The sequence below is a fragment of the Peromyscus leucopus genome, chromosome 18 (assembly GCF_004664715.2).
Source record: "Peromyscus leucopus breed LL Stock chromosome 18, UCI_PerLeu_2.1, whole genome shotgun sequence".
NCBI lineage: Eukaryota > Metazoa > Chordata > Mammalia > Rodentia > Cricetidae > Peromyscus > Peromyscus leucopus.
In genome coordinates, this window is record NC_051078.1 from 40,777,663 (window position 1) to 40,800,268 (window position 22,606).

Sequence of the window (22,606 nt, forward strand, 5' to 3'; positions counted from 1 at the left end):
AAGACCGAGTACTCAGTAAATACTGGCTGCCACTGTCTAGTGATGTCTGAAATAGGCCCCCTTCTTTAGAAAGCAAGCGTGTGGGAAGGTGAGCTGTCACAGGACATCCCGTTACTGCATGAGCACATGGCTTTGGTGTTGTGTAGTTACTTACTCTCTCAAATTCTTGATTTGAAGGAATCACTCCTGGAGCTACACAGCAAAGGGACGGAAACAAACTGCCGTGAAAACTCTGAACAGATCAGTCGGCTGCTGGAAACATTGCTGATCCTCGTCAAACACGGCAGTGGGTCAAAAATAACAAAGCCTGCTGACGTCTGTAGGGTGAGTTTCCAAGTCTGATGTGCTTAAGAGTTCGTTAAGGGTTGTGCACCCCCCCACCCCCCCACCCCACCCACCCACCCCCCACCCCCCCCCCCCCCCCCCGCATGTGCAAAGGACTGATGGTCCCCGGCACCGGAGGCTGGGGCTGGATGTAGATTGCTATATGTGCTTTGTCTTTTCTTTCATTATTACAGGTATTGTCTGAAGCATTACAGACAGCCAGTCTTTCCACATCTTGCCGGAAGACCCTCTTGGATGTGGTTTCTGCTTTGCTCCTAGCTGAAAATGTTTCCTTGCCAGAGACCCTCATCAAAGAAACCATAGACAAAGTAATTTACTTCGCCAGATGTTACTTGTGTAGTTAATAATGTGTTTAGCATTGAGTATACCTCTGAGAAATAGAGATGAAGCGTGGCAAAGGCTCTGCCCCAAGGGATTGAGCTTGTTAGGAAGATGGGAGCTGCATGCCATCATGGAAACAAGCAGCTAAATCTCAAGGCAAACATGAGTGAACGTGTATAGTTTGCTGTGCAGTGGGCGTGTGCTGCATATTCCAGGGTAGCTATGATGCCTTCCCTTCTGACTGGGGAAGGGCGCCTGGGAGTGGGTAGTTACCATATGGTGAACTAATAGCTTAGAGATGTCTCTTGAATTATAACTGTTAATTCTACTTACTGGGGGAACAGAAAGCTTTTCAAAGGACATAGACTTGGAGTTGTCTTTAAAGGTTTCTTAGCAATTTGCCAACGGGGGGGGGGGGGAACACCTGACAAAGGAACTTTAATGACTGACTTGTGTTCATCATGGGTGTAGTCTGGGCACACAGGCACTGGAGAAAGTGTGACACCACAGCAGTGGAGCTCTCTTGGCTTTGAAAAGTTAGGCTCTATCCTGCAAGTAGGGAAGGCCCCAGAAGAATGCTAAGCAGGGTCATGTCTGCTGTTTTGCATTTCGTGGGTTTCCAAAGTATGTTGAAATGGGACTGAAAATAAAAAAACTGAGTTTCTGTGGACCCTGCTGCTTTTCCTGTTGTGATTGTCTGTACCTGGGCAGAGCCAAGCAGCCTTTAGGGCCTACAGTAGTCACTGAGACACTGTGCTCTGCATCTACGTTCCTTCAGAGCAGGTTAAGCCTTTGGATGGAATGCTGCTGATTGGCGTGTGGTGTGCCTGCCATCCCTGACTGCAGTTACATTGGGATTGAGGGGAAAACTGCTGTATACATTTATAAATACTTTTGATCTTTGCCTCACAGATATTTGAAAGCAAATTTGAGAGACGTTTGATTTTGGATTTTTCTGAAGTCATGTTTCCTATGAAGCAGTTTGAACAGGTAAGCAAGACATTCATTTTAGGGAACTTTTTAAATATGTCATGATATAATCACATTTGAGATTCTGTGACTTCTTTTTTTTGTTGTTGTTGCTTTTTGAGAGAAACAGAATTAATGATTGCTGTTTAGTATAATTTTAAAGCAATTATTCATTCATAGGTTATATGGGATACTTTATATGCTAAGTCATATAAAACGTCCAGGTTGGACTGTAATCCCAGCTCTTGGGGGGTAGAGGCAGGAAGACTTGACAGGGTGGTTAAGGCCCATCCGGGCTGTTTAGACCCTGTCTCCAGCACCAGCACAGCCCAAAATGAAGCCAGTGTGGGGCATGCTTATACTTCCAGCACTTCAGAGGCCAAGGCACGTAGATTACTGTGAGTTCAAGGCCTACAAGGACTGTGTAACAGCAGCCAAACTAGCCAGTGTTAGAGTGAGACTCTGTCTTAAAGCACACACACACACACACACACACACACACACACACACACACACACCCCAAATGATAGCCAGTAGCCACTATGCTTTTAGCAGTAATTGAATTATTTAGAAAACTGGTAAAATTGAAAAGTCAGTTCAGAGAACTTGGATTTAAATTAAAAGTGTAGAGAATAGTTTCATCCTCAGCTCCATAGCAAGTCTTAGGCCACCCTGTGCTGCATGAGATGCATCTCAACCCCCACACAAAAATAAAAAATAAATCTTATCTGGATGTCATGGTTTATACCTACGATCCCAACACTTGAAAAATGAAGACAGAAGGATTAGGAGATCTTGTATCAAAAAAGCTAAAAGTGTGTGTGTGTGTGTGTGTGTGTGTGTATGTATACTCGTGTATGCATGCATGCATTCCTTTGTCTCCTCACCCAGGACAGATCTATCTCAAGATTTGATTGAATCCATATTTACCACTTATATTTATAAGCAGGGTGAATTTTAGAGTTAGATGTATTTTGTGTATGCCGCCTTATCTTTCCTTGAATTAGCAATTGCCTCACTCTTCACACAGGTTGAATACCTTATCTGTGGGTTTGTCTCCAGTAGCATCATGAGTACCCACATGGCAACTGCTTTTTTCTACTTCCTTAGATTCCTCCTGGAGTACTTCCTGTTAGGTATTGCTCTCAGCCCATTGGACAGATGTTCCATAACGATGGCCCTGTAGTTTCCTGGGCTCTACATTTCCCTCTTGTTCCTACTTTACTCTTTTATCTCAGTGTCATAGCTCCTTCAGATTCCTGGGGAAGGTAAAGGGCAGGAACATAAGATTTCGTGTATCTGAAAATACGTTTATTTCCTCCTGCACTGCATTGATAGTAGGCTAGGCATCCAATTCTAGGTTGTTGGTCATTTTCCCTCACAGTGTTCAGAGTGTTGCCACGTTGTCGTCCAGCTTCTGTTGTTCACCTGGAGAGCTTTAATGCTGATCTTTTGCTAGGAACTCTGTTGAAGTGTTATTATATTTTTCCTGGGTGTTCTGGAATCTCCTTCTGGTAATGAGCGTTAATTTCCTTTTTTGTCTTCAGCTGTTTCTACCAAGCTTTCTCTGGTACATTGAGAATTGCTTTTTGATGGGCGACTCTGTGGTCTGCGATGAAGCACTGGCCATTTTAACCAAGCTCATTCTGAAAAAAGCTCCTCCGCCCACTGCTGGCTCTATGGCCATTGAAAAATACCCTCTGGTTTTCTCACAACAGACTGTGGGGTAAGTTCTAAATGCACTCCCTATGGTGATGGTAAGATTATCCATTTCTAATTGAATGTTCAAGTATACTGCCCAAAATGATGATCTTATATATTCTCTAGAAAGATGTCCATGATAAAGTGCTGTGCCTATACACATAGTGATTCGTAAGATTGTAGTTTGCAGTGTTTAAAACAAAGTTGTGGGGCTGGAGAGATGGCTCAGAGGCTAAGAGCACTGACTGCTCTTCCAAAGGTCCTGAGTTCAATTCCCAGCAACCACATGGTGGCTCACAACCATCTGTAATGAGATCTGGTGCCCTCTTCTGGCCTGCAGTCATACATGCTGTATACATAATAAATAAATAAATTAAAAAAAAAAAACCAAAGTTATGTGTGGGAATATAGAAAAAAGTGGATGGAGACATAAACCTGTTAGCTTTGTTTATCTCAGAAGGTGATTAAGAAAAGAGGTGATTAGCTGGACAGTGATGGCACATGCCTTTAATCCTCCCAGCACTCAGGAGGCAGAGGCAGGTGGCCAACCTGGTCTACAAAGCGAGTTCCAGGACTGCCAGGGCTGTTAAATAGAGAAACCCTGTCTCCAAAAACCAAAAAAGAAAAAAAAAAGAGGTGATTATTAATGTTTAAACCTTTTAAAGATCATTTTAGATTCATGTGTAATTTCAAGAACTAGTATAGAGAGGTTCTGTGTTACATTTCCCACTGGTACCATCCTTATATAATCTTGCTGTAGTATTGGAACCAGATACAGCTTAGCAGCCTCACTCAGATTCCTCAGTTAGTGTGCACTCACCTGAGCACTGTCCATGTGTAGATCAGTGGGTCTGTGCAGGCGATCACTCACTCACCTGAGCACTGTCCATGTGTAGATCAGTGCGTCTGTGCAGGCGATCACTCACTCACCTGAGCACTGACCATGTGTAGATCAGTGGGTCTGTGCAGGCGATCACTCACTCACCTGAGCACTGTCCATGTGTAGATCAGTGGGTCTGTGCAGGCGATCACTCACTCACCTGAGCACTTTCCATGTGTAGATCAGTGGGTCTGTGCAGGCGATCACTCACCTGAGCACTGTCCATGTGTAGATCAGTGGGTCTGTGCAGGCGATCACTCACTCACCTGAGCACTTTCCATGTGTAGATCAGTGGGTCTGTGCAGGCGATCACTCACCTGAGCACTGTCCATGTGTAGATCAGTGGGTCTGTGCAGGCGATCACTCACTCACCTGAGCACTTTCCATGTGTAGATCAGTGGGTCTGTGCAGGCGATCACTCACCTGAGCACTGTCCATGTGTAGATCAGTGGGTCCGTGCAGGCGATCACTCACCTGAGCACTGTCCATGTGTAGATCAGTGGGTCCATGCAGGCAATCACTCACCTGAGCACTGACCATGTGTAGATCAGTGGGTCTGTGCAGGCGACCACTCAGCAGATCTATCACCACCGCCTGAAGGCACAAAAGTATTCCTCCTTGTCCCTTTTTGTCCTCCAGCTTTTAAAAATCCAAAGACAATTCCATCATTTCTCTTCTCCCTCCAGCCTCTCCCATGCTCCCCTCCCCCACTCACTTCACAATTCGCTTATACAACTTTTAATAGCCGCACGCACGCTTGCATTCCTAACCCCTTGTACTCAGAGTTGGCCCTCCCTCTTTTATAAGTGTGTCACTGTGAGAGTGTTCTGTAATAATTGTGCAGTGTATCTTTTATGATTGGTTGGCTTTTTTACCTAGCACAATTCCTTTGAGATTCACCCAAGTTGCTATATCAGTAAACTCACTCAGTAAACATAACACTTGTTTAATCATTCACATGTGGAAGAACTTTTAGTTATTTCTGCTTCTTGGCCATTGCACATTAAGCTACTGTGAACATTCATGTTTTCAAAGTGGAATTTTGGGGGTTTATCATAAGTATGAAGAATTGCAACCCACTTCTTGTAAATAGCCATTATAGTGACTTGTGAAGGCATGATTTTGAAGAGCCAAATACAATTGAATTCATGATAGAAACAGCAGTTCTACCAAACATTGAAAAAATTGAAAGTGGTTTTGTTGTTGCTGTTGTTGTTGAGAGAGGATCTCACTATGAATTCCCCCTCCCTCCCTTCCCCTCCCCTTTCCCTCTCTCTTGCCCTTCCCTGTCATATGAAGCATGTAACTCGTTATGCATTGTTGTGTCAGATTTGCAGTTTTGGCCCACGGGCTGTTGACTTGTTGTGTGCTGCCCTTGTACTTGGGTCGTAAATCACCTGGGCATGGTTTCTGTCTGTGTCTGTGCTCCATAGGCTGCTCCGTTTATCCCGTGTATTGCAGCTGTTTAAAAAGGCCACGGTTCACTTTCTCCTCCGGTGGTAGGTGGGGTGGGTGCATGGCATGTCTGGGAAGTCAGAAGATAGCTTTTGTGAGTAGGTTCTTTCCTTCTGCTCTGTGGGTTCCGGGACTCAAACTCAGGTCCTTGGGCTTGGCAGCAAGCGCCGTTACCTGCTGGACCATCCCACTGGCCCATCCCTTTGCTTCCATGCTTTAGTTTGTGTTTGCTGGAGTGGTTGCACCTGTCCAGTCTGGTTTGCTTTGAGACACTAGGGTAAGTGGATGGGGTTCCCTGAGTTTGTGTTAAGGACTTGGCTTTGAACTTGGCTGCCTTCTCTGGGATGAAGGGATTGTCCACACAGTCACACAGCATTTGCTTTTGAATTAGGGGAGCTTGAGATCTGGGGAGCTTTGCCTCCTTAATGCCTGCGTACATCTCCTCCTCTGAAGGTAGCTTCTCTGTCAAATGTGCCTGAGCAGAGTCTTGCTCTCTTTACCCGAGTCTGGCTCTTGAGAAGTGAGTAATGAATAACTCCTGGAGAATCATTTCCTTGGGCCTTCTATCTCAATTTCACAACCTAGAGCCAGTCTCCAGCAGGCACATTCTTGCCAGTGGCCAGAACTCTGGGTTCTGTGCCATGGAGCTTTGTTCTTGGGTTCCCCAGGGGATTGATAAGGCCGTCTCTCACACCTCTCAGTTCTTTAATCCTCCTGAGAAAAGTACATAGTAAAAAAAAATCTAGATCTTTTAACCCAAAAAGCTAGTGCTACAACTTCAGTGTCTGTCTCTAAGAAAGCATTCCTTCCCCTCCCCACACCGCACCACATACAGTCTGTGTGAATAGTCACTTTTGTCTTGTATACTCAGCTAGAATCCAAACAAGAGGAGTGTTGGATTTGAAGAGCTTGCAGGGACAGGCTCTTCAACTCCATGTGCTGACCTGCTTCTCTGGCCTTGAACTTGTGGCAATCCTCCTGCCTCTTGCCTTCTGAGTGCTGCTGACATTACAATTAACCAACTGTTTCCTTTTTACATGAACTTTATTACTTTCCAAATGAAGAATGATGTCACAAAGTGACCATGGTAAAATTGGCAAATAACACTTTTATTAATTATGATTGACAGTTCTGACTTTAACACGGCACAAGGTTGTTCGGTGGTATTTTCTGACTTAGCATTTGTTTGTGGGTATGTGTTAGACATACAGTTATAACTCCCCCTTTTCTATGCTGGCAAGCACTCCTCCAGTCAGGATGCAGCCTTTCAAACTTGTGCCTGTAGTGAGTAAATGTCTGTGCGTTGTTTTCCCTCAGATCCTACTTAAAGCAGAGGAAGACTGACCCTAAGAGAAGAAAGGAACAGTTTCCCATCCTAGACCATCTCCTGTCCATAGTTCAGTTACCCCCAAATAGTGATACCACTTACCTTTCACGGTCTTGGGCAGCCCTTGTGGTATTACCTCATATCAGGTAAGAAAATAAACTTTAGTCTTACAAGTGTCTAACGTTTCGATTAAAATGGTAACCATTCTTTGCCTTCCCGTGAATAAGCCGTTAACTAGAAACTTGCACATTTCCCTTTTTCTCCGCACTTGTTGAACAGACCTCTTGAGAAGGAGAAGGTGCTGGCTCTCGTGTCATGCTTCATCGAGTCCCTCTTCATGGCTGGTGACAAGGGGAGCTTTGGGAAAGGTCAGTGACAATGAGCACTTGTTCTCTGCCTGCTCTCTTCTGGCACACCCAAAGGAAATGTGAACACGGCAATGCCAGAGAACAGTACTAACACTATTCTGCTCTGACTCCCTGTATGAAAAATGCATGTGTGGCAGGGACATGTGTAACTTGTACCCTGTAGTGTGGTGACCGGGTCCAAGTTGCGTGAGCACAAGGAAAGTCAAGTGTCAGAGGCTGTTAGTACTTGAGACACTTGAGCCCTGCTGTCCCCCGGTCCTCCTACCCTTAGAGACACCTGCTCCGAGTGGCATCATCCTTTAGTCCCCGGAACACAGTCTGATGCTCTGTGCGAGGACCTTCCTAAACTCCTTATGCAGCACAGTCTTTTCCTTCCAAACACCACTCAGGTTGGTTGCTTGCTGTTGCTGTGATAGAACACCACGCCCAAATGTGGCTTAGGAAGAAAGAGTTTGTGTTATCGTACAGTTCCAGGAGAGTACATACTGGCGGAGGAGGCATGGCGGCAGGCAGCCAGAGAAGGAAGCTGAGAGATGACTTCCATCAGCAAGGCCCTGTAGCCTAGGAGTTCCAGAACCTCCTCCAAAGAGCACCCCCACTGGGGACCAGGTGTCCACATACAGGAGTCTATGGTGGGAACCCGCTCATTCTCATCCAGACTCCACAGGGGCATCACTAGGAGGGCCTACCTGCCTCCTGTAGGCAGGAGTGGGGGTTGCCATGCTCCAAGTCACTGTTTAGTTAGTGTGAACTGAGTTTCTGAATTTCCAGTCTATTGCATAATATAATATAACATAACATAATATAATATAATATAACATAATATATATATATTAATATAAACTGAAGAGTAATTTTATGTAAAGATAACAGCTTTTGAAAAGTCCAGGTCTACTGTTACAGAAAGGTCTAGTCTGAGTGATACTGGAGGGTGGACTGTATTCCTCCCTTGAAATGCTCAGGACTAAAATGCTTCAGATTTTTGAGTCCCTCAGATTTTGAAATATGTACATGTATTTCACTGGTTGAGGAGCCCCCCTGAAAATCCCAGATCTAACATTTGACTCTGAAACTAAGCACACAGCACAGTAGGACTCAGACGTTGAGGTTTGGAGTAGATCTCTTGACCTCAGCTTGCCTCTTGTCTAAGTCAGTGGCATGAACTTTTATTCTCTGCCTCAGACATGTGTTCACTGTAACAGAGACAGTGTCTGACTTAGAGACTCGACTCTCTGTTGCTTCTGTTCCATTAGACATTTGACATGCAGCACTGCATCAGAGCGCAGGCGTGTTCCAGTAGACATTTGACATGCAGCACTGCATCAGAGCGCAGACGTGTTCCAGTAGACATTTGACATGCAGCACTGCATCAGAGAGCGCAGGCGTGTTCCGTTAGACATTTGACATGCAGCACTGCATCAGAGAGCGCAGATTCCCTTTAAATGAGCTTTCTGTAAGGACTGTTGGTAATGAGATGTTTCACAGCTGAGAAAGAAATACTTACTTTGGTTTGTCTTTCTGTCCTTAGGAAACTTATTTGTTCTCTGTCAAGCTGTAAGTACCCTGCTAAGTTTGGAAGAGTCTTCTGAACTTCTTCATCTGGTTCCTGTGGAGCGGGTGAAGAATTTAGTACTGTAAGTAAGCTACTTCTGTTTGTCTTAATAAACAAAATACCAAGAGCTCCCATTTTTGTGTAGTCTTGGATATAACAGAAATCTTTCTAATCTGTTTTATACCCGAATACAGTCACATGGGGAAATTAAATGTTGACATCAGATCCTTCAACTAAAATAAGTAATTTTTGACAGATTTTAAGTATATAGTCATCTTTGCAAAGGAATACTTCATTATATGCCTAGGTTTTGGGTTATAAAGTTAAAATGCCAGCTGGATTTTTTTTTTTTAAACAGGGTCTCTCTACACAGCCCTAAAACTCAATAGGTAGACCAGGGTGGCCTTGAACTCCCAGAAATGCATCTGCTTCTGCCTCCCAACTGCTAAGGTTAAAGGCATATGTCACTATGTTCAGCCCAGTTGGATTTAAAAGGGAAAAAAAGTTATTTTATTTGGTAATGCTAAGAATGGAACCCAAGGCCTCACACACACTAGGCCTGTTCTGGTTCAGGTAGGTTGAGGCCAAGGCTGTGGATAAGCAATGTACAGCATGAGGCAGCCCCTAGCAGAGTGTTCCTGCCCTGAACGCTGATATTGTTGGGAAGCCCTCTGCCTGTGGTAACACCCTCACGGGGAATAAAATCTGAAGTCCTCACCAAGTCCCTCTGACTTTTTATGATCTAACTCCTGTGACTGCTGACATCACCTGTATTTCCTTGTTCACTTGGCCCCAGTTACACTGGTCTCTAATGCTCTTGTAGGTTAGAATGCATCGGCATGGGCCGTGGCTTCACTCTTCTGCCTAGGATGCTTTTCCTTCAGATCCCCCTGAGCCCACGTTTCCATTTCTTCCAGTTCTGCATTCCGTGACCGTCCTGTGTCAGAGGCGCTCCACTTTTCCCACTGGTCCCTGCCAACTGCTCTGCCCCTGCTTGCCCCGGCCTCCTTCCCCTGAATCCTTTGCTCCCCGGCATTTATCACTGCTCTACTGACTATCTTTTAGTGTGCTATGGCTCCCTTTTCGTAGAAATTTGAGTTTCAGGAAAAGAAGAACTTTGTCTTTGGTTGACTTTCTCTCAGTGTCTAGAAAAACCACTGGCATACACTAGGCTCTCGGTCCATATGTGATTGAAGTTGGATGGAGGGTCTGTAGCTTGTCACAGGGGACGGTTTAGAAATGGCTGCACTTTTCCTCACCATCTCAGTGCCTGGCATGCAGTACACACTTCACGCATTTCACACGCCCCCTTCTTGTGCAGCTGCCCCTCAGAGCTCTGGGTTGGGGGAGCAGCACTGGCTGTTCTAGTCCCCCTCTGCCTCTCGCCAGCTGGTTGTGGTAAGCACAGCACTCACGTGGCAGACCTAGTCTTCTGCTGTAACTATAAAATGATGTTGGCAAGCTCTATAAAACTTAGAGCCTGCTGCATTTGACATTCCCTCCTCCGCGGACATTTCTTGGTAACTTAGCGGTGTGATGCAGTTTGAATCTCGTAAATGTCTTGTTGCAGAACATTTCCGACGGAGCCATCTGTGTTGCTGTTGGCTGATCTCTATTATCAGAGGCTGGCCTTATGTGGATGCAAAGGGCCGCTTTCTGAGAAAGCTTTAATGGAGTTATTTCCCAAGTTACAGACAAACATTTCAACTGGTGTCTCCAAGGTAATACTGCATTGTGCGTTCGGCCCATGACCACGTGGTCCCTCAGTAGAGGGCACTGCGGGGGATTTCTGTTGGAACAGTGGTTGTTAACCACTGGCCACAGACTAATCACTAAGACTGCTTAGGGTGATCAGATTACAAATCCTAGGGTTCTGCCTCCAAAGATTGCGGTTCAGTAGGACTGGGGTAGAAAAAGCTAGAGAAATATTTTTTCTTGAATTTATGGACTCATAGTTGGCAGTTGTTTGACTACATCTCCGTTATAACATCCTTGCATAGTGCGCATTTTATGGACTAGATAATTGTGCTTACACTCACAAGTGAACAACCTGTCCATGTCTTACAACTTAAACCTAGAAGAATGTGCTCTTGTGATACATTGCTGCTCTCAAACAGTTTTCAGATTTCATAGAAAGAAAACGTAGGCCAAGCATTGTTGTGCACGCCCATAACCCCGGTAGTCAGGAGATGGACAGCCAGGACTGCAGAGTAAGACCCTGTTCTGAAAAATAAAAAAGGAAGAAAGGGGAAAAAAATTGAGATGGTTTACCTACTCATTCGAGTATGTGAACATACCCATGTGACTAAGTGTGGAGCTGCTGATCTTAGCTGAATGTTGGACAGGCTTGGCCAGGTCCCACACTTCTGCCATAGCTAAAGCGAAGTCACAGTGTGTCGAGTGGCCCTCCCCACTCGGTCTCATGCCGTCTGTAATTCATTGACTGATTAGGTATTGTCATTGCTGGCTATGAGACAAGGACTAGAAAAAGCCGAGTTTTACTCTGACAATAGTACCTCTTAGATCTGGTGAGACGTGGGTCTCCCTGACTGCACATCAGTTTCTTCCTTCACCTAAATCTGCAATTGGAAATCTCCTTTGTGCTCTCTCTAGATTCGGCTCTTGACAATAAGAATCCTAAATCATTTTGACATCCGGCTTCCAGCATCAGTGGAGGTATTGTAATTATTAGAGTGTATAGTTTTAAAAAAGTGTAATTTGTCAGTGGTCGTGGTGGTGAAGGCCTTTAATCCCAGCACTCGGGAGGCAGAGCCAGGCAGATCTCTGAGGCCAGCCTGGTCTGTAGAGCGAGATCCAGGACAGGCACCAAGACTACACAGAGAAACCCTGTCTTAAAAAAAAAGATAAATAAAACATAATTTAATTTTCAAAATGATGTCTTTGCTATATAACTATATGTGGCTAAGCTATATAAACATGTATGATAAAAATTGTTATTTTTGGAAATCGAATCCTTGCCGACCACTAAGTCTCTTAAATGTTCTTTCAAGTCTTGCGGGTAGCAGACATGATGGGAGCTCATGGTACCATGGGACTCTTCCGCATCAGTGCCTCTGGTTCTGCCTCTTTCTTTAGAAGTTAATGGTGCCCGCAGTTTAAAATCTTACCTGCTGCCTGCTAATGGGGGTTTAAGTGGGGCTTTCGTTACCTTTTCCAGTGTCTTCGACAGCACCACAGTGAGCGCCCTTAGATGGGTATTTTCACGTATAGAACTGTTTCCACGGTACAAATGCTAGAAGTAGACTTGAACAGTGAGACTGTATATATTCTGTGTGGGTGGGTGTGGGTGCGTGGTGCGTGTATGCTTTTTCATTTGAGTAGATGCTGTTAGTCATTTGGAATCCTTTGACAGTTTCCCGTTTACTCTGTGGTGTGTGGTGGGGGTATGTGCACGTGCGTGCATGTGTGTGTGTGTGTGTGTGTGTGTGTGTGTGTGTGTGTGTGTGTGTGTACAGACACATGCTCATATATTTAGTGCACATGAATGTGGAGGCCAGTGGGTGACATTGGATGTTTTCTGTTGTTCTCTACTTTTTTTTTAATTTAAAATATAGTTACAACACTTACCCCCTCTAACCTCTCCCATCCCCCCCACTTCCAATTCTTTATTGTTACATATATTTAAGTATGAATAAATGTATAAGTACAACTTGCTAAGTCCATTTACTGTTACTTATGTGTATATGTGTTTAGAGCTAATCACTTTTTTTATTTTAAATTATTGTATTTTATTTTTATGTGCATGGATGTTTTGCCTTCATGCATATCTGTGTACTGTGTACATGCCTGGTACCCAAGGAGGCCAGCAGAGGGCATCAGATTTCCTGGACTGGAATTACAGATAGGTTATGAGCTACCATGTAGACACTGGGAACTAAGCCAGGGTCCTTTGAAAGAGCAGCCAGCTCTTAACTGCTGAGCCAGCCCTGATCATTGCCTTTTGAGACAAAATCTCCCACTGAATCAGCTAGGCCTACTGACCCCTGAGCTCCAGGAGTCTGCCCTTCTCTAACATATTCTAGGTTGAGTGTTGTTTTGTTTTTCTTTTTGAAAACCTTTAAGCTGAGCATAGCGGTGCACACGTTTAATCCTAGCCCTCGGGAGGCAAGAAGCAGGTGGATCTCTGTAAGTTTGGGGCCACCTGGACCACATAGCGAGGTCCAGGCCAACGAGGACTATATAGTAAGGCCTTATCTCAGAAAACAAAACCTTCAGTCTTGCTTCACATCCCTTTTGGAGTCAGGATTCTGAGCTACCCTGGGCTTTGTCTGCTGTTCAGGGTGACGGGCTCTCGGAGCGGCAGTCGGCCTTTGCTGTCCTACGCCAGGCTGAGCTGGTGCCGGCCACTGTGAGTGACTACAGAGAGAAGCTGCTCCACCTGAGAAAGCTGAGGCACGATGTGGTGCAGGATGCAACCCCCCCGGGACCGCTCCAGGAGGTAACCGTGGTGTCTGTCTGTCTGTCTGTCTCTCTTGAAAATTGTTTCTTCAATTATCTTTGAAATCTTATTTTGGAGATCGGGTCACAGAGTTGTCAACAATGAAAATGTTCTTATAAGTGAGACAAACCCTGCTTCTCTTCCATGCTTCAAGTTCAGTTGCTCCTTCAGCCTATTAAATAAGCTGGTGTTCTTTTGTGTGTGAGGTAGGACACAGGGACCTCATCTTGTGTTGCTTTGCCTAGAAAGGACGCCTTGGCTGCCACAGCAGCTCATTTCACCTGGGTTTTTCCTGTATTTCCTACCTAGGTATAGCACGCGAGCACTTTAAAATGTGATACTTCACTTTCAATAGTTGTCTGGCTTCAAGGGCCTTACAAAGAAAGAAAGAAACCGGTTTTGTTGACAGAATAGTTCTAAAATGTGGGTTCTGGCCTTTAAAAGACACTATAAAGGGCGGAGTATGATTGGTGGATGTGGCTGTAAAGGATGGAGTGTGACTGGTGGATGTGGCTGTAAAGGGTGGAGTGTGACTGGTGGATGTGGCTGTAAAGGATGGAGAGTGACTGGTGGATGTGGCTGTAAAGGATGGAGTGTGATTGGTGGATGTGGCTGTAAAGGGTGCAGAAATGTGCCACAGGAGAAGCAGAGCTAACTGCTGGCCCCTGGCATCCCGCAGCAGCTTAAGTAGAGTACTCAGGATTACCACGGTGAAGGATTGGCACCACCATTTCCTTGTTTGTGAATTAGGAAAACAATTGTCCGTACTCCACTGTTGCTATAGGAATTACATGAGATAAATCTAAAATCCCACTACAAAATACACTACCATCTAAGCACTTTATGGTAACTATTATTAACATTAATTATGTTAATCTTCCATCAAATATGTCGGCTAGTAATGACTGGGTGCTGGTGATAAAGATCACAGCAAAAGCCCAGCCTCTGCCTTCAAAGAGATGATGTCAAGGGCAATGACTAGGGAGCCTGCCATCTAGAGTGAGCAGGCCCTCTGGTACCTGCTCAAGAGTGTGTAAGTTCCTAGGATTTCTAGAAGGGTGAGGTTTGGTGGAATCTTGAAGGAGGCGATAATGTCCCAGTGTAGAGGAAGAGCGTGCAAAGGAAGCAAGATCTGAGAGCCTGTAGGTCACTCAGGGACACTGCAGACAGGCGTGGTCCCCAGGCTCAGAGGATACTGCTACATCTTCATCTCTTTGATGTCACACATGTGCTCTCCTCCTCCCCAGCCATCCTGCTGGCTTTGATTATCCTGCTTGTTGATTAGCTGTGGGTCACAAGACTGGTCTTTTTCCCTCTGGAAGGAATTCCTTAGTCCATTCCTTGAGGGATTCAGGTCGTCTTTTAATCATCTGAGCAGAGTGCCCTGCTCCATGGAGTCGGCTTTCAGTGAGAATGTGTTTGTGTGATCCATACCGGGGACATAATCTTTTTTTTTTTTTTTTTTTGGTTTTTTCGAGACAGGGTTTCTCTGTGTAGCTTTGCGCCTTTCCTGGAGCTCACTTGGTAGCCCAGGCTGGCCTCGAACTCACAAAGATCCGCCTGCCTCTGCCTCCCAAGTGCTGGGATTAAAGGCGTGCGCCACCACGCCCGGCTCCGGGGACATAATCTTATTATCATTTTCTTTATTATATGTCATTACAACAGGGTGACAAAAAACATAGGAAAGCTTTTTTTTTTTTCTTTTTAAATTTTATTCTAGACATTGTCCTAAAAATGCAAATGCCTGTTAAGTCCATTGAAAGTAGACTAGGAAAACATGGTCCTCCCATATCAAGAACATTTCATGATATAATGATCTCTGGCCACTGCTTTTCAAAATGGGTGGTGGCTAGCTTTTAGGATTCAGAGAAGGGCCATGAAATGGTTAACAGTCAGAGCACTCACACTTTGCATTGCCTGTAAAACACACAGGGAAAACTGTAAGACTAAAGTTGTTGTGGTAGTTGATCCTGATTCTGTCCTTGCCGTTCAAGAAAGGACAAGTCGCCGCTGTCTCCAGAAGTGTCTTCTTGAGAAGGAACCTTGGGAAGCCCCGTGGTTTTTCTCGTTGGCTTTAGGCACTGCCCAGAGGCTAGAGACTGAGCGGGAGGCAGACCAGGATCCTCTGCAGAGAAGAAAGCCATGAGCGTCACGTTTACTCAGGGTCGAGTAGTGCCCAGCTGCTGGGGTGGGATGGAGCTGAGGCATCTGATCCCGGCCATGCCGTCAGCTGCTGTGCAGCACTGCCTCCCTCAGTCGGTCACAACTCAAGCAGTGCCGCCCGGCAGCACTTGAGAAGCAAGTTCGTGTTGTGAAGCGGTGTGTGCACGAAGCCCAGTCCGCCTGGGAAGAGCCGCTTTCTTTCCTTACTGTACTTGGAGGTTCGCAGCATGCCTTTCCATTCCTAATTCTTCCCATCCGGCTCCTTCTTCAGTTCTCACAGCCGGGTGAGGGCAGCCTTAGTCCCTTTCCACAACTGAGAAAGCAGGCTCATTGGCTCCTGGTGGGGGAGGTCACCGCGTCAGGTTTAAAGCCGGTGTCCTTTACCACATGCATTCACTGCTGCTGGATTTGGCTCTGCCTTTGAAACCCATCATGGACTCCCTAGGAGCAAGGTAGAGGAAGGCATTCCTCTTTCGTTTACTTTTGCTCTTTGCTGTTTTAAATATTAGTGTCCTGCATTTCATTTGGAACAGGGATTGCAGCTGGAACCTCTACCAACATCCCACCCCCAGATTTAAAAACATCTGCCGTTCTCCATTACATCTTCCTAGAAAATCAGGCGTTGGTAATAATGAATGCTGCTGTTCAAAAGTTGACTGAGAAAGCTTTTGGCCCCCTGAACTGGACTCTCTGAAAGTTCAGTTTCAAGAATTCAGACATCTGGCCAGGCATGGTGGTGCATGCTTTTAATCCCAGCACTTAGGAATCAGAGACAGACCTCTGTGAGTTTGGGGCCAGCCTGATCTAAAGAGTGAGTTCAGGACAGCCAGTGCTATGTAAAGAGACCCCAAGAAGAACTCAGACATCTGCTGTGCAGGAGGCTTGAGCGCCGTTCCCACGGTGCTGTTGTTGTTTTATTGCTGTCCTTCTTTAGTGTCTGCTCTCGCTAATGATGCTCTTCGGGTGTTGGCAGTGCTGGTTAGGATGGAATTTTGTTCCCAGTGCGATTAGATTCTGTGAGTGAATGCCTGGATTAGGATCTTGAATTCTGTGTTCTAGTGAAAATGAGTGAGATTTTAGGAGATGGAGAAAAATTATTATACACTGACTTCTAATACCAAAACCTTTGCTCTTAAGTGCCAGCGTCTTCCAGACTTCGCTTTGCCCCAGGGGTGTGTGCGTCTGAGCACTTCTCTCCTGCCCTTCTACTGCAGCCTGTCCGCCTGTCCTCCTGTCCGCCTGTCCACGCTCACTAAACCAGTCTCTCGGACTTGCAGGTGCCGCTCCGTTACCTGTTGGGCATGCTGTATGTCAACTTCAGCGCCCTCTGGGACCCTGTGATTGAGCTCATAAGGTAAGCGTGGGCTGAGTGGACGGGACCGTTCACACTAACTGATGTGGAGTGACGGTGCCAGGCTTGGTCCAGCCTGGTGTGATTTAAGTGCGTGGGTATCTGAATCCTTTGGGGAACAACACAAAGAAGAAAAATAGGCTTTCTCTTTGGTGCCTGTTTTTTGGTAGTTTAGGTCTATGAATACTTCTGTGCATTTAAATGACTGGAGAATTTTCTGTTTATTTTATATGATACTATTTGTATGATGAAAAGATACATTATGATAATTACATACTTTTATTTTTACATATTAGATCACTGAACCATACTTTAAAAATGAGGACTTTTCAAAACCCTTGCTGTCTAGCATACACACACACACACACACACACACACACACACACACACACACAAATCCCTTTAGCTCTAACAAATAATTTTAATAGTCACAGAAAATAGCATATGCTGTGCTGAGATGTAGAAATTTGTCCTTTTACAAATGTTTGTCCTTGAGACTTTACTCTGGTTTTTTGTCAGACTGGAAATATGTCATGTGTCATGTCTTTCCGGATCCTATTAGTTCTTACTTGACAGAAGCAGAATAAACAAATCCCTTTCCAATTTTAAACCAATTTGCCTGCTTTTACTTCCTTTCAGAACCATCAAACAAGTGTAGTGAAAATAAATGGCTTTTGACTTCAACCTGGGGTTGTTTTTTTCTTCTTTCTTTTTTTGGTACCTTCAAAAGATAAGAAGTGACATATTTGTAATCAGTGGTCCATTATCACAAATGTTGGCTCCTAAATGCTTTTAAAGTCTCTCCATAGTGGCTGGGCTATTTTACCGTTGGGGACCGTTCTCCATGTATAATATACAGCATACATAGTTCTCATATCTAGTGTAAAGATTATGTATATTAGAAAGTTAAGGGGAAGCCAGATGTGATGATGCACACTTTTAATGACAGCATTCAGGAGGCTAAGGCAGAGAGGATGACAGTTTGAAGCTAGCCCGGGCTACATCACTATATGTCTCATGAACGAGGAGGATGAGAGTGAAGGGAATGGGGAGGAAGATAAGAAGGAGAGAAGAGAAAAGGGAAATTATTGACAAAGAGTAGAGAAAACTTGAAAATATTATTGCAAGGTCTTTAAACTGTAAAAACAAAACAAATAAACAAAACCAAAAATAACCCTAGACAATTCATTTCATGTCTCATCATTAAGTTCTGGAAAGTCTGTGTTTGAGACAGATCTAAATATGTAGCCCTGGCTGGCCTGGAACAAGCTCTGAGGAGCAGGCTGGCCTCAGACACACACAGATCCCAAGTGATGGGATTAGAGGCGTGTGCCCCCACACTCCGCTGAAAAGTATATTTCAAATGTAGAGTCATGTGAAGAGAGTCCTTGAGTGGTTTTCTTTACCAGGTTGGTCCAAGGACTTGTCTTGATTGATCATTAATGTGGGAGGGCTGTGGGCAGCACAGTCCCTAGGTAGGTAGACTTGAACTGTGTAAGAAAGCCAGCTGAACTCCAGCCTGGGAGCAGGGCAGCAAGCAGCTTTCCTCCATGGTTCCTACCTCTGGGTTCCTACTTTGAGATCCCGCCCTGACTTTCATCAGTGAATGTGACCTGGAAGTGTAACTCAAGTAAACATTTTCCTCCCCAAGTTGCTTTTGTTTATGGAGTCTGTCACACCAACAGAGGAACGAGCAGAGAGTATATCATGCTTCATTTTCATGTCTTTCTAACTGGGTATGGAAATTCATGCCTTGTCCTAGCACCCAGTGCTGGGGCCAGTGGATTGGGAGTTTGGGGCTTCACGATGGTTCTAGGCCAGCTTAGACTGCATAGAAAGATTCCAAGCACCTTCAACAGCAAAGCTAGTCTCACATGAGTCTACTTATAGTTTAATAAAATATTCTGTAGTTGTTTCTGACTATAAAAATCATTTCTGTGGGTTGGCAAGGAGGTGCAACAGGTAGAAGGTCTTGCACAAGCCTGTGACCTGAGCTCAGTCCTTGGACCCCACAGAAGGAGAAGTGATTCCTCCAGTGTCTGTGCACGCACTGGTACATGTACACCCCACCCACTCATGGGCATCACACACATAGTCACATATAACAATAAAGTAAAATGAAGAGCCGATGCAATGTAGGCAGTGTGAAAACAACAGAAAACTGTGACATTGATTTTAGCCTCATGGTGAAGGCTAATCGGATTAGCATTTAGTTAATTCTTGTACATTTTTCTAGTGGGATATCTCACACTAAAGACCATGCTGTATCATGTATTTTATGATCTTTTCTCAGTTCTCATGCCCATGGAATGGAAAACAAGCAATTCTGGAATGTCTGCTATGAGCATCTAGAGAAAGCAGCTGCACATGCTGGTATGAGCGGGAGTCTCGAGGGCTGGGGACACCAGTGCTTATTGAGTTGTTGATTTTTACTGTGTTTTATGCATGAAACCGGGGAACATGAGAAATACATTCTCTTTGCTAAAGCTCTGAGATAGGTCACTGTTTCCTCTGTGTTACTAGGAAGCACGTGTCCAGTCTTAGGGATAAGTGTGATCATCGACAGCATTAGGATGACAGTTTTCTCTTGCAGAGAAAGAACTGCAGAAGGACAGGAGAGACGAGCAGCCCACTGCGGGTGGAGGCTGGGAGCAAAGCCAAGAGGGAGACGTGGGCGCACTTTACCAGCAGCAGTTAGCATCGAAAACCGACTGTCGGGAACGACTGGACCACACCAACTTCCGATTCTTGCTCTGGCGAGCTTTGGCCAAGTTTCCAGAGAGAGTAGAGCCCAGGTCCCGGGAACTCTCTCCACTGTTCTTGAGGTTCATCAAGTAAGTACCTAGGGTGATGTCCCAGGCACAGTGTGAGAGTAGGGGTATCAGCCTCCCCCGGCGGCTGAGAACTCGGCACATCTGTCATGTTTACAAAGCACTGCCTCCTCAAGAGAGTACTAAACTAGTTTTGTTCCCCATTTAGTTTTATGTTTGACTCAACGTACAAATGGTGTGAATCAAAATCGGTCAGGTTACCACAGAAGAAGGGCCATGTTGCAGTTACAACGGCCTTACTATTTCTTGCCCTGTTCATTGTTTTATTACTTGCCTGGGTAAAAGCTGTTTTCCAGTGACCTAAGCACGACTACTGTTTTGAGCCTCTCGATGTCAAGGAATGTGCTCTTGAAGAGTAGTAAGAGCTTTCTGAAGCCTGGTTTTGTTTTGAGTATCTGAGTGTGAGAGTCTTGATGGCTTTGAAAGTCTAACAAGGACGTGTTGTACAGACTAGAAGTAAACAGTAAGTGTGTGCTCCGGTGTGCCTCATTGCATGGGAGGAAGGTATGGGGTCAGGCTGAGCAGGATGTAAGCCATGGCATGTCTGCCTAGTCCCGGAACAGTGGGGTGGGGGTGAGCACTGCAGTGTGATCCCAGAGGAAGCGGTGGAGATGGAGCAGGAAGTTAGCAGTGGGGCCTTGTGGGAAATCGGCCTTTGCTGTCAGAGAAGAGAGGGAGTTGAAGCAGAAGCGCCAAGGCCTTGGAGACGCTGTTTTGAGAAGAGATTGTAGAATGCAGTGGTGGGTGGAGGGACGTCAGTCAGAAGGAGATTGCAGGTGTGAGCAGGGTTCGCTGGCAGACTGAAAAGATTCTGCCCAGGTCAGTTGTGTGACTGGAGGAGGTGGTGGTTGGAGGGAACAGAAGGGAGTGGGGAAAGGGAGTCTCTCTCTCTCTCTCAAGGTTGTAGGCTGAGCAGCTAGGAAAGGCAGGTCACCAGCTTAGGGTAAAGGGACACAGACGCTGCTGGTTTGTAGGGGAAACCAAGGAGATACCCAAGTAGGCATTACGTTTAGAAAGATTGAGTTCAAGGAAAAGGGTTGATCTGGAGATAATAAATTGAGAATTATGAGCAGATGAGCAGTGTTTAAAGTCACCTGACAGAATGGAGTCTCCTAGAGAGACCAGAATGTGAGACCTGCAGGGGCTGCTGCTGACCAGTGTTTAGAGAGAGGAAGTCAGGAACCAGCAAAGGAGGCCATGGAAGGCATTGGAAAGGAACAAGACATGGATCTGAACTTCCTAGTGTGTCAGTTGTCTGTGGTTTCCCTCAAGAAGTAACATCACCTCTTAGTTTAAAGATCAGTGTCTCGGGGGCTGGAGAGATGACTCAGCGGTTAAGAGCACTGGCTGCTCTTCCAAAGGTCCTGAGTTCAATTCCCAGCAACCACATGGTGGCTCACAACCATCCGTAATGAGATCTGGTGCCCTCTTCTGGCCTGCAGGAATACATTCAGACAGAACACTGTATACACAATAAATAAATAAATCTTTAAAAAAAAAAAAAAAAGATGAGTGTCTCGGGGAGGGATAGTCGGTTGGATCAGAAAATTAGATATTTCTGAGCAGTCAGTCCTGTGTTAGAATTAGACTTGGCCTTTGGCTTAAGGGAGACCTTGCCCAGAAAGATACACAGAGACTGTAATGAGTTGCTTTATGTAATCTGGATGGAGGTCTGGTGAGATGAGTCTGGAGAAGGAAGAGAGGAACCTGTGAGTCCTTGTAGTAAGATGGAGACTGAGGGGATGGAGGGGGGGAGTGGAGAGGGCGTGTCTGGTGATGGTTTTGTTATTCAAAGTTGAAACAGCTTATGTGAATACTGTTGTTACAAAAGATCAAGAAGGGCAGAAAAGGTAGGTGGTTAGCGCACATCACCTGGAGACAGGGGCAGGTGAGTTTCTGTGAGTTGGAGGCCAGCCTGGTCTACATACCAGGTTCCAGGTCAATTAAGGCTGCACAATGAGAGTCTTGTTTTTTAAAAAATGGGGACTACAGGGAGGAGACTAGGAACCAGGAAAGGGTAGAGCATACAAACCATGCAACAGGTCAGCAGTGGGAAAATAATGTCCCCAGCCCCAGAATTGTCTGTGGGATGGTTGTTCGTGGGATGAGAAAAGAGGTATCTGGCTTTTCTCTCACATCGTGTGTGTCTTAAAAGATGTGTGAGCTGAGTTTAAGGTAGCAAGGGCCATGTTAGTGACTGTGCCCGTCCCTTTCATCTAAGAATAAAGACCTTCCTGTAAAGAGACTAGGTGGTAAAGGGACAAAGAGACCTGTAGTAGAAGGGGAGACTTAGAAACTAGTACTCATGTTTAAGAATAGGTGGCATTTTTTGTTTTATGTGCTTTTGGTTACATTAAAAAAAGCCTTAGCCTTTGACTGAAATGAAAGCTTTCCTTCTTGTCTCTTTTCCCTATATAATTGTAGGCCTTTTACCTTAAATGCACTTTTCTGTTGAGTCCTGTAAGTGGTGAGAGACACAGGTCTGGTTACATTCTTTTGCACATGGTTATCCATTTGCCCCCTGCATCATTTATCAGGAAGATTGCCCTTTCTCCAGAGTTCTCGGTGTCAGTGAAAGGCCAGCACTGGCTGTGGCCAGCTTGTATGCTAATGCGATGCTGTTGTGATCAAGCTTTTTAGTCTGTTAGGAAATTAGGTGATGTTTCTGACTTGACTCTTCGCTTGCTATTGCTTTGACTATTTGAAATTGTAATGCTATGCTTTTGAAAGGACATTGGCAAAGTAGGAAAGAAATCCAGTCCTAATGCTCACATTAATCCTTTACTCTGTAGTCCACTCTGACCAGCTGTGCTTCCAGAGACAGAGGCTGATTTCACTCCGGTCTAGAGTAGACATTTCAATTTTCGACAACGTATGGAGCAGA

The 22,606-nt window shown here is 45.2% G+C and overlaps 1 protein-coding gene across 1 annotated transcript in view; it reads left to right on the plus strand.

Annotated features, from left to right (window-relative positions):
• Positions 1-22,606, plus strand: part of Utp20 (UTP20 small subunit processome component) — an 83,533-nt gene that overhangs the window by 10,684 nt on the left and 50,243 nt on the right. Inside the window, exons 9-21 of the mRNA XM_037211919.1 lie at positions 178-324; positions 519-653; positions 1,579-1,656; positions 3,183-3,361; positions 6,989-7,144; positions 7,278-7,366; positions 8,895-9,000; positions 10,489-10,639; positions 11,532-11,594; positions 13,219-13,377; positions 16,818-16,894; positions 19,185-19,264; positions 19,485-19,725. Of these exons, the coding sequence (XP_037067814.1) occupies positions 178-324; positions 519-653; positions 1,579-1,656; positions 3,183-3,361; positions 6,989-7,144; positions 7,278-7,366; positions 8,895-9,000; positions 10,489-10,639; positions 11,532-11,594; positions 13,219-13,377; positions 16,818-16,894; positions 19,185-19,264; positions 19,485-19,725 (1,661 nt within the window). The remainder of the gene's footprint in view (positions 1-177; positions 325-518; positions 654-1,578; positions 1,657-3,182; positions 3,362-6,988; positions 7,145-7,277; positions 7,367-8,894; positions 9,001-10,488; positions 10,640-11,531; positions 11,595-13,218; positions 13,378-16,817; positions 16,895-19,184; positions 19,265-19,484; positions 19,726-22,606) is intronic.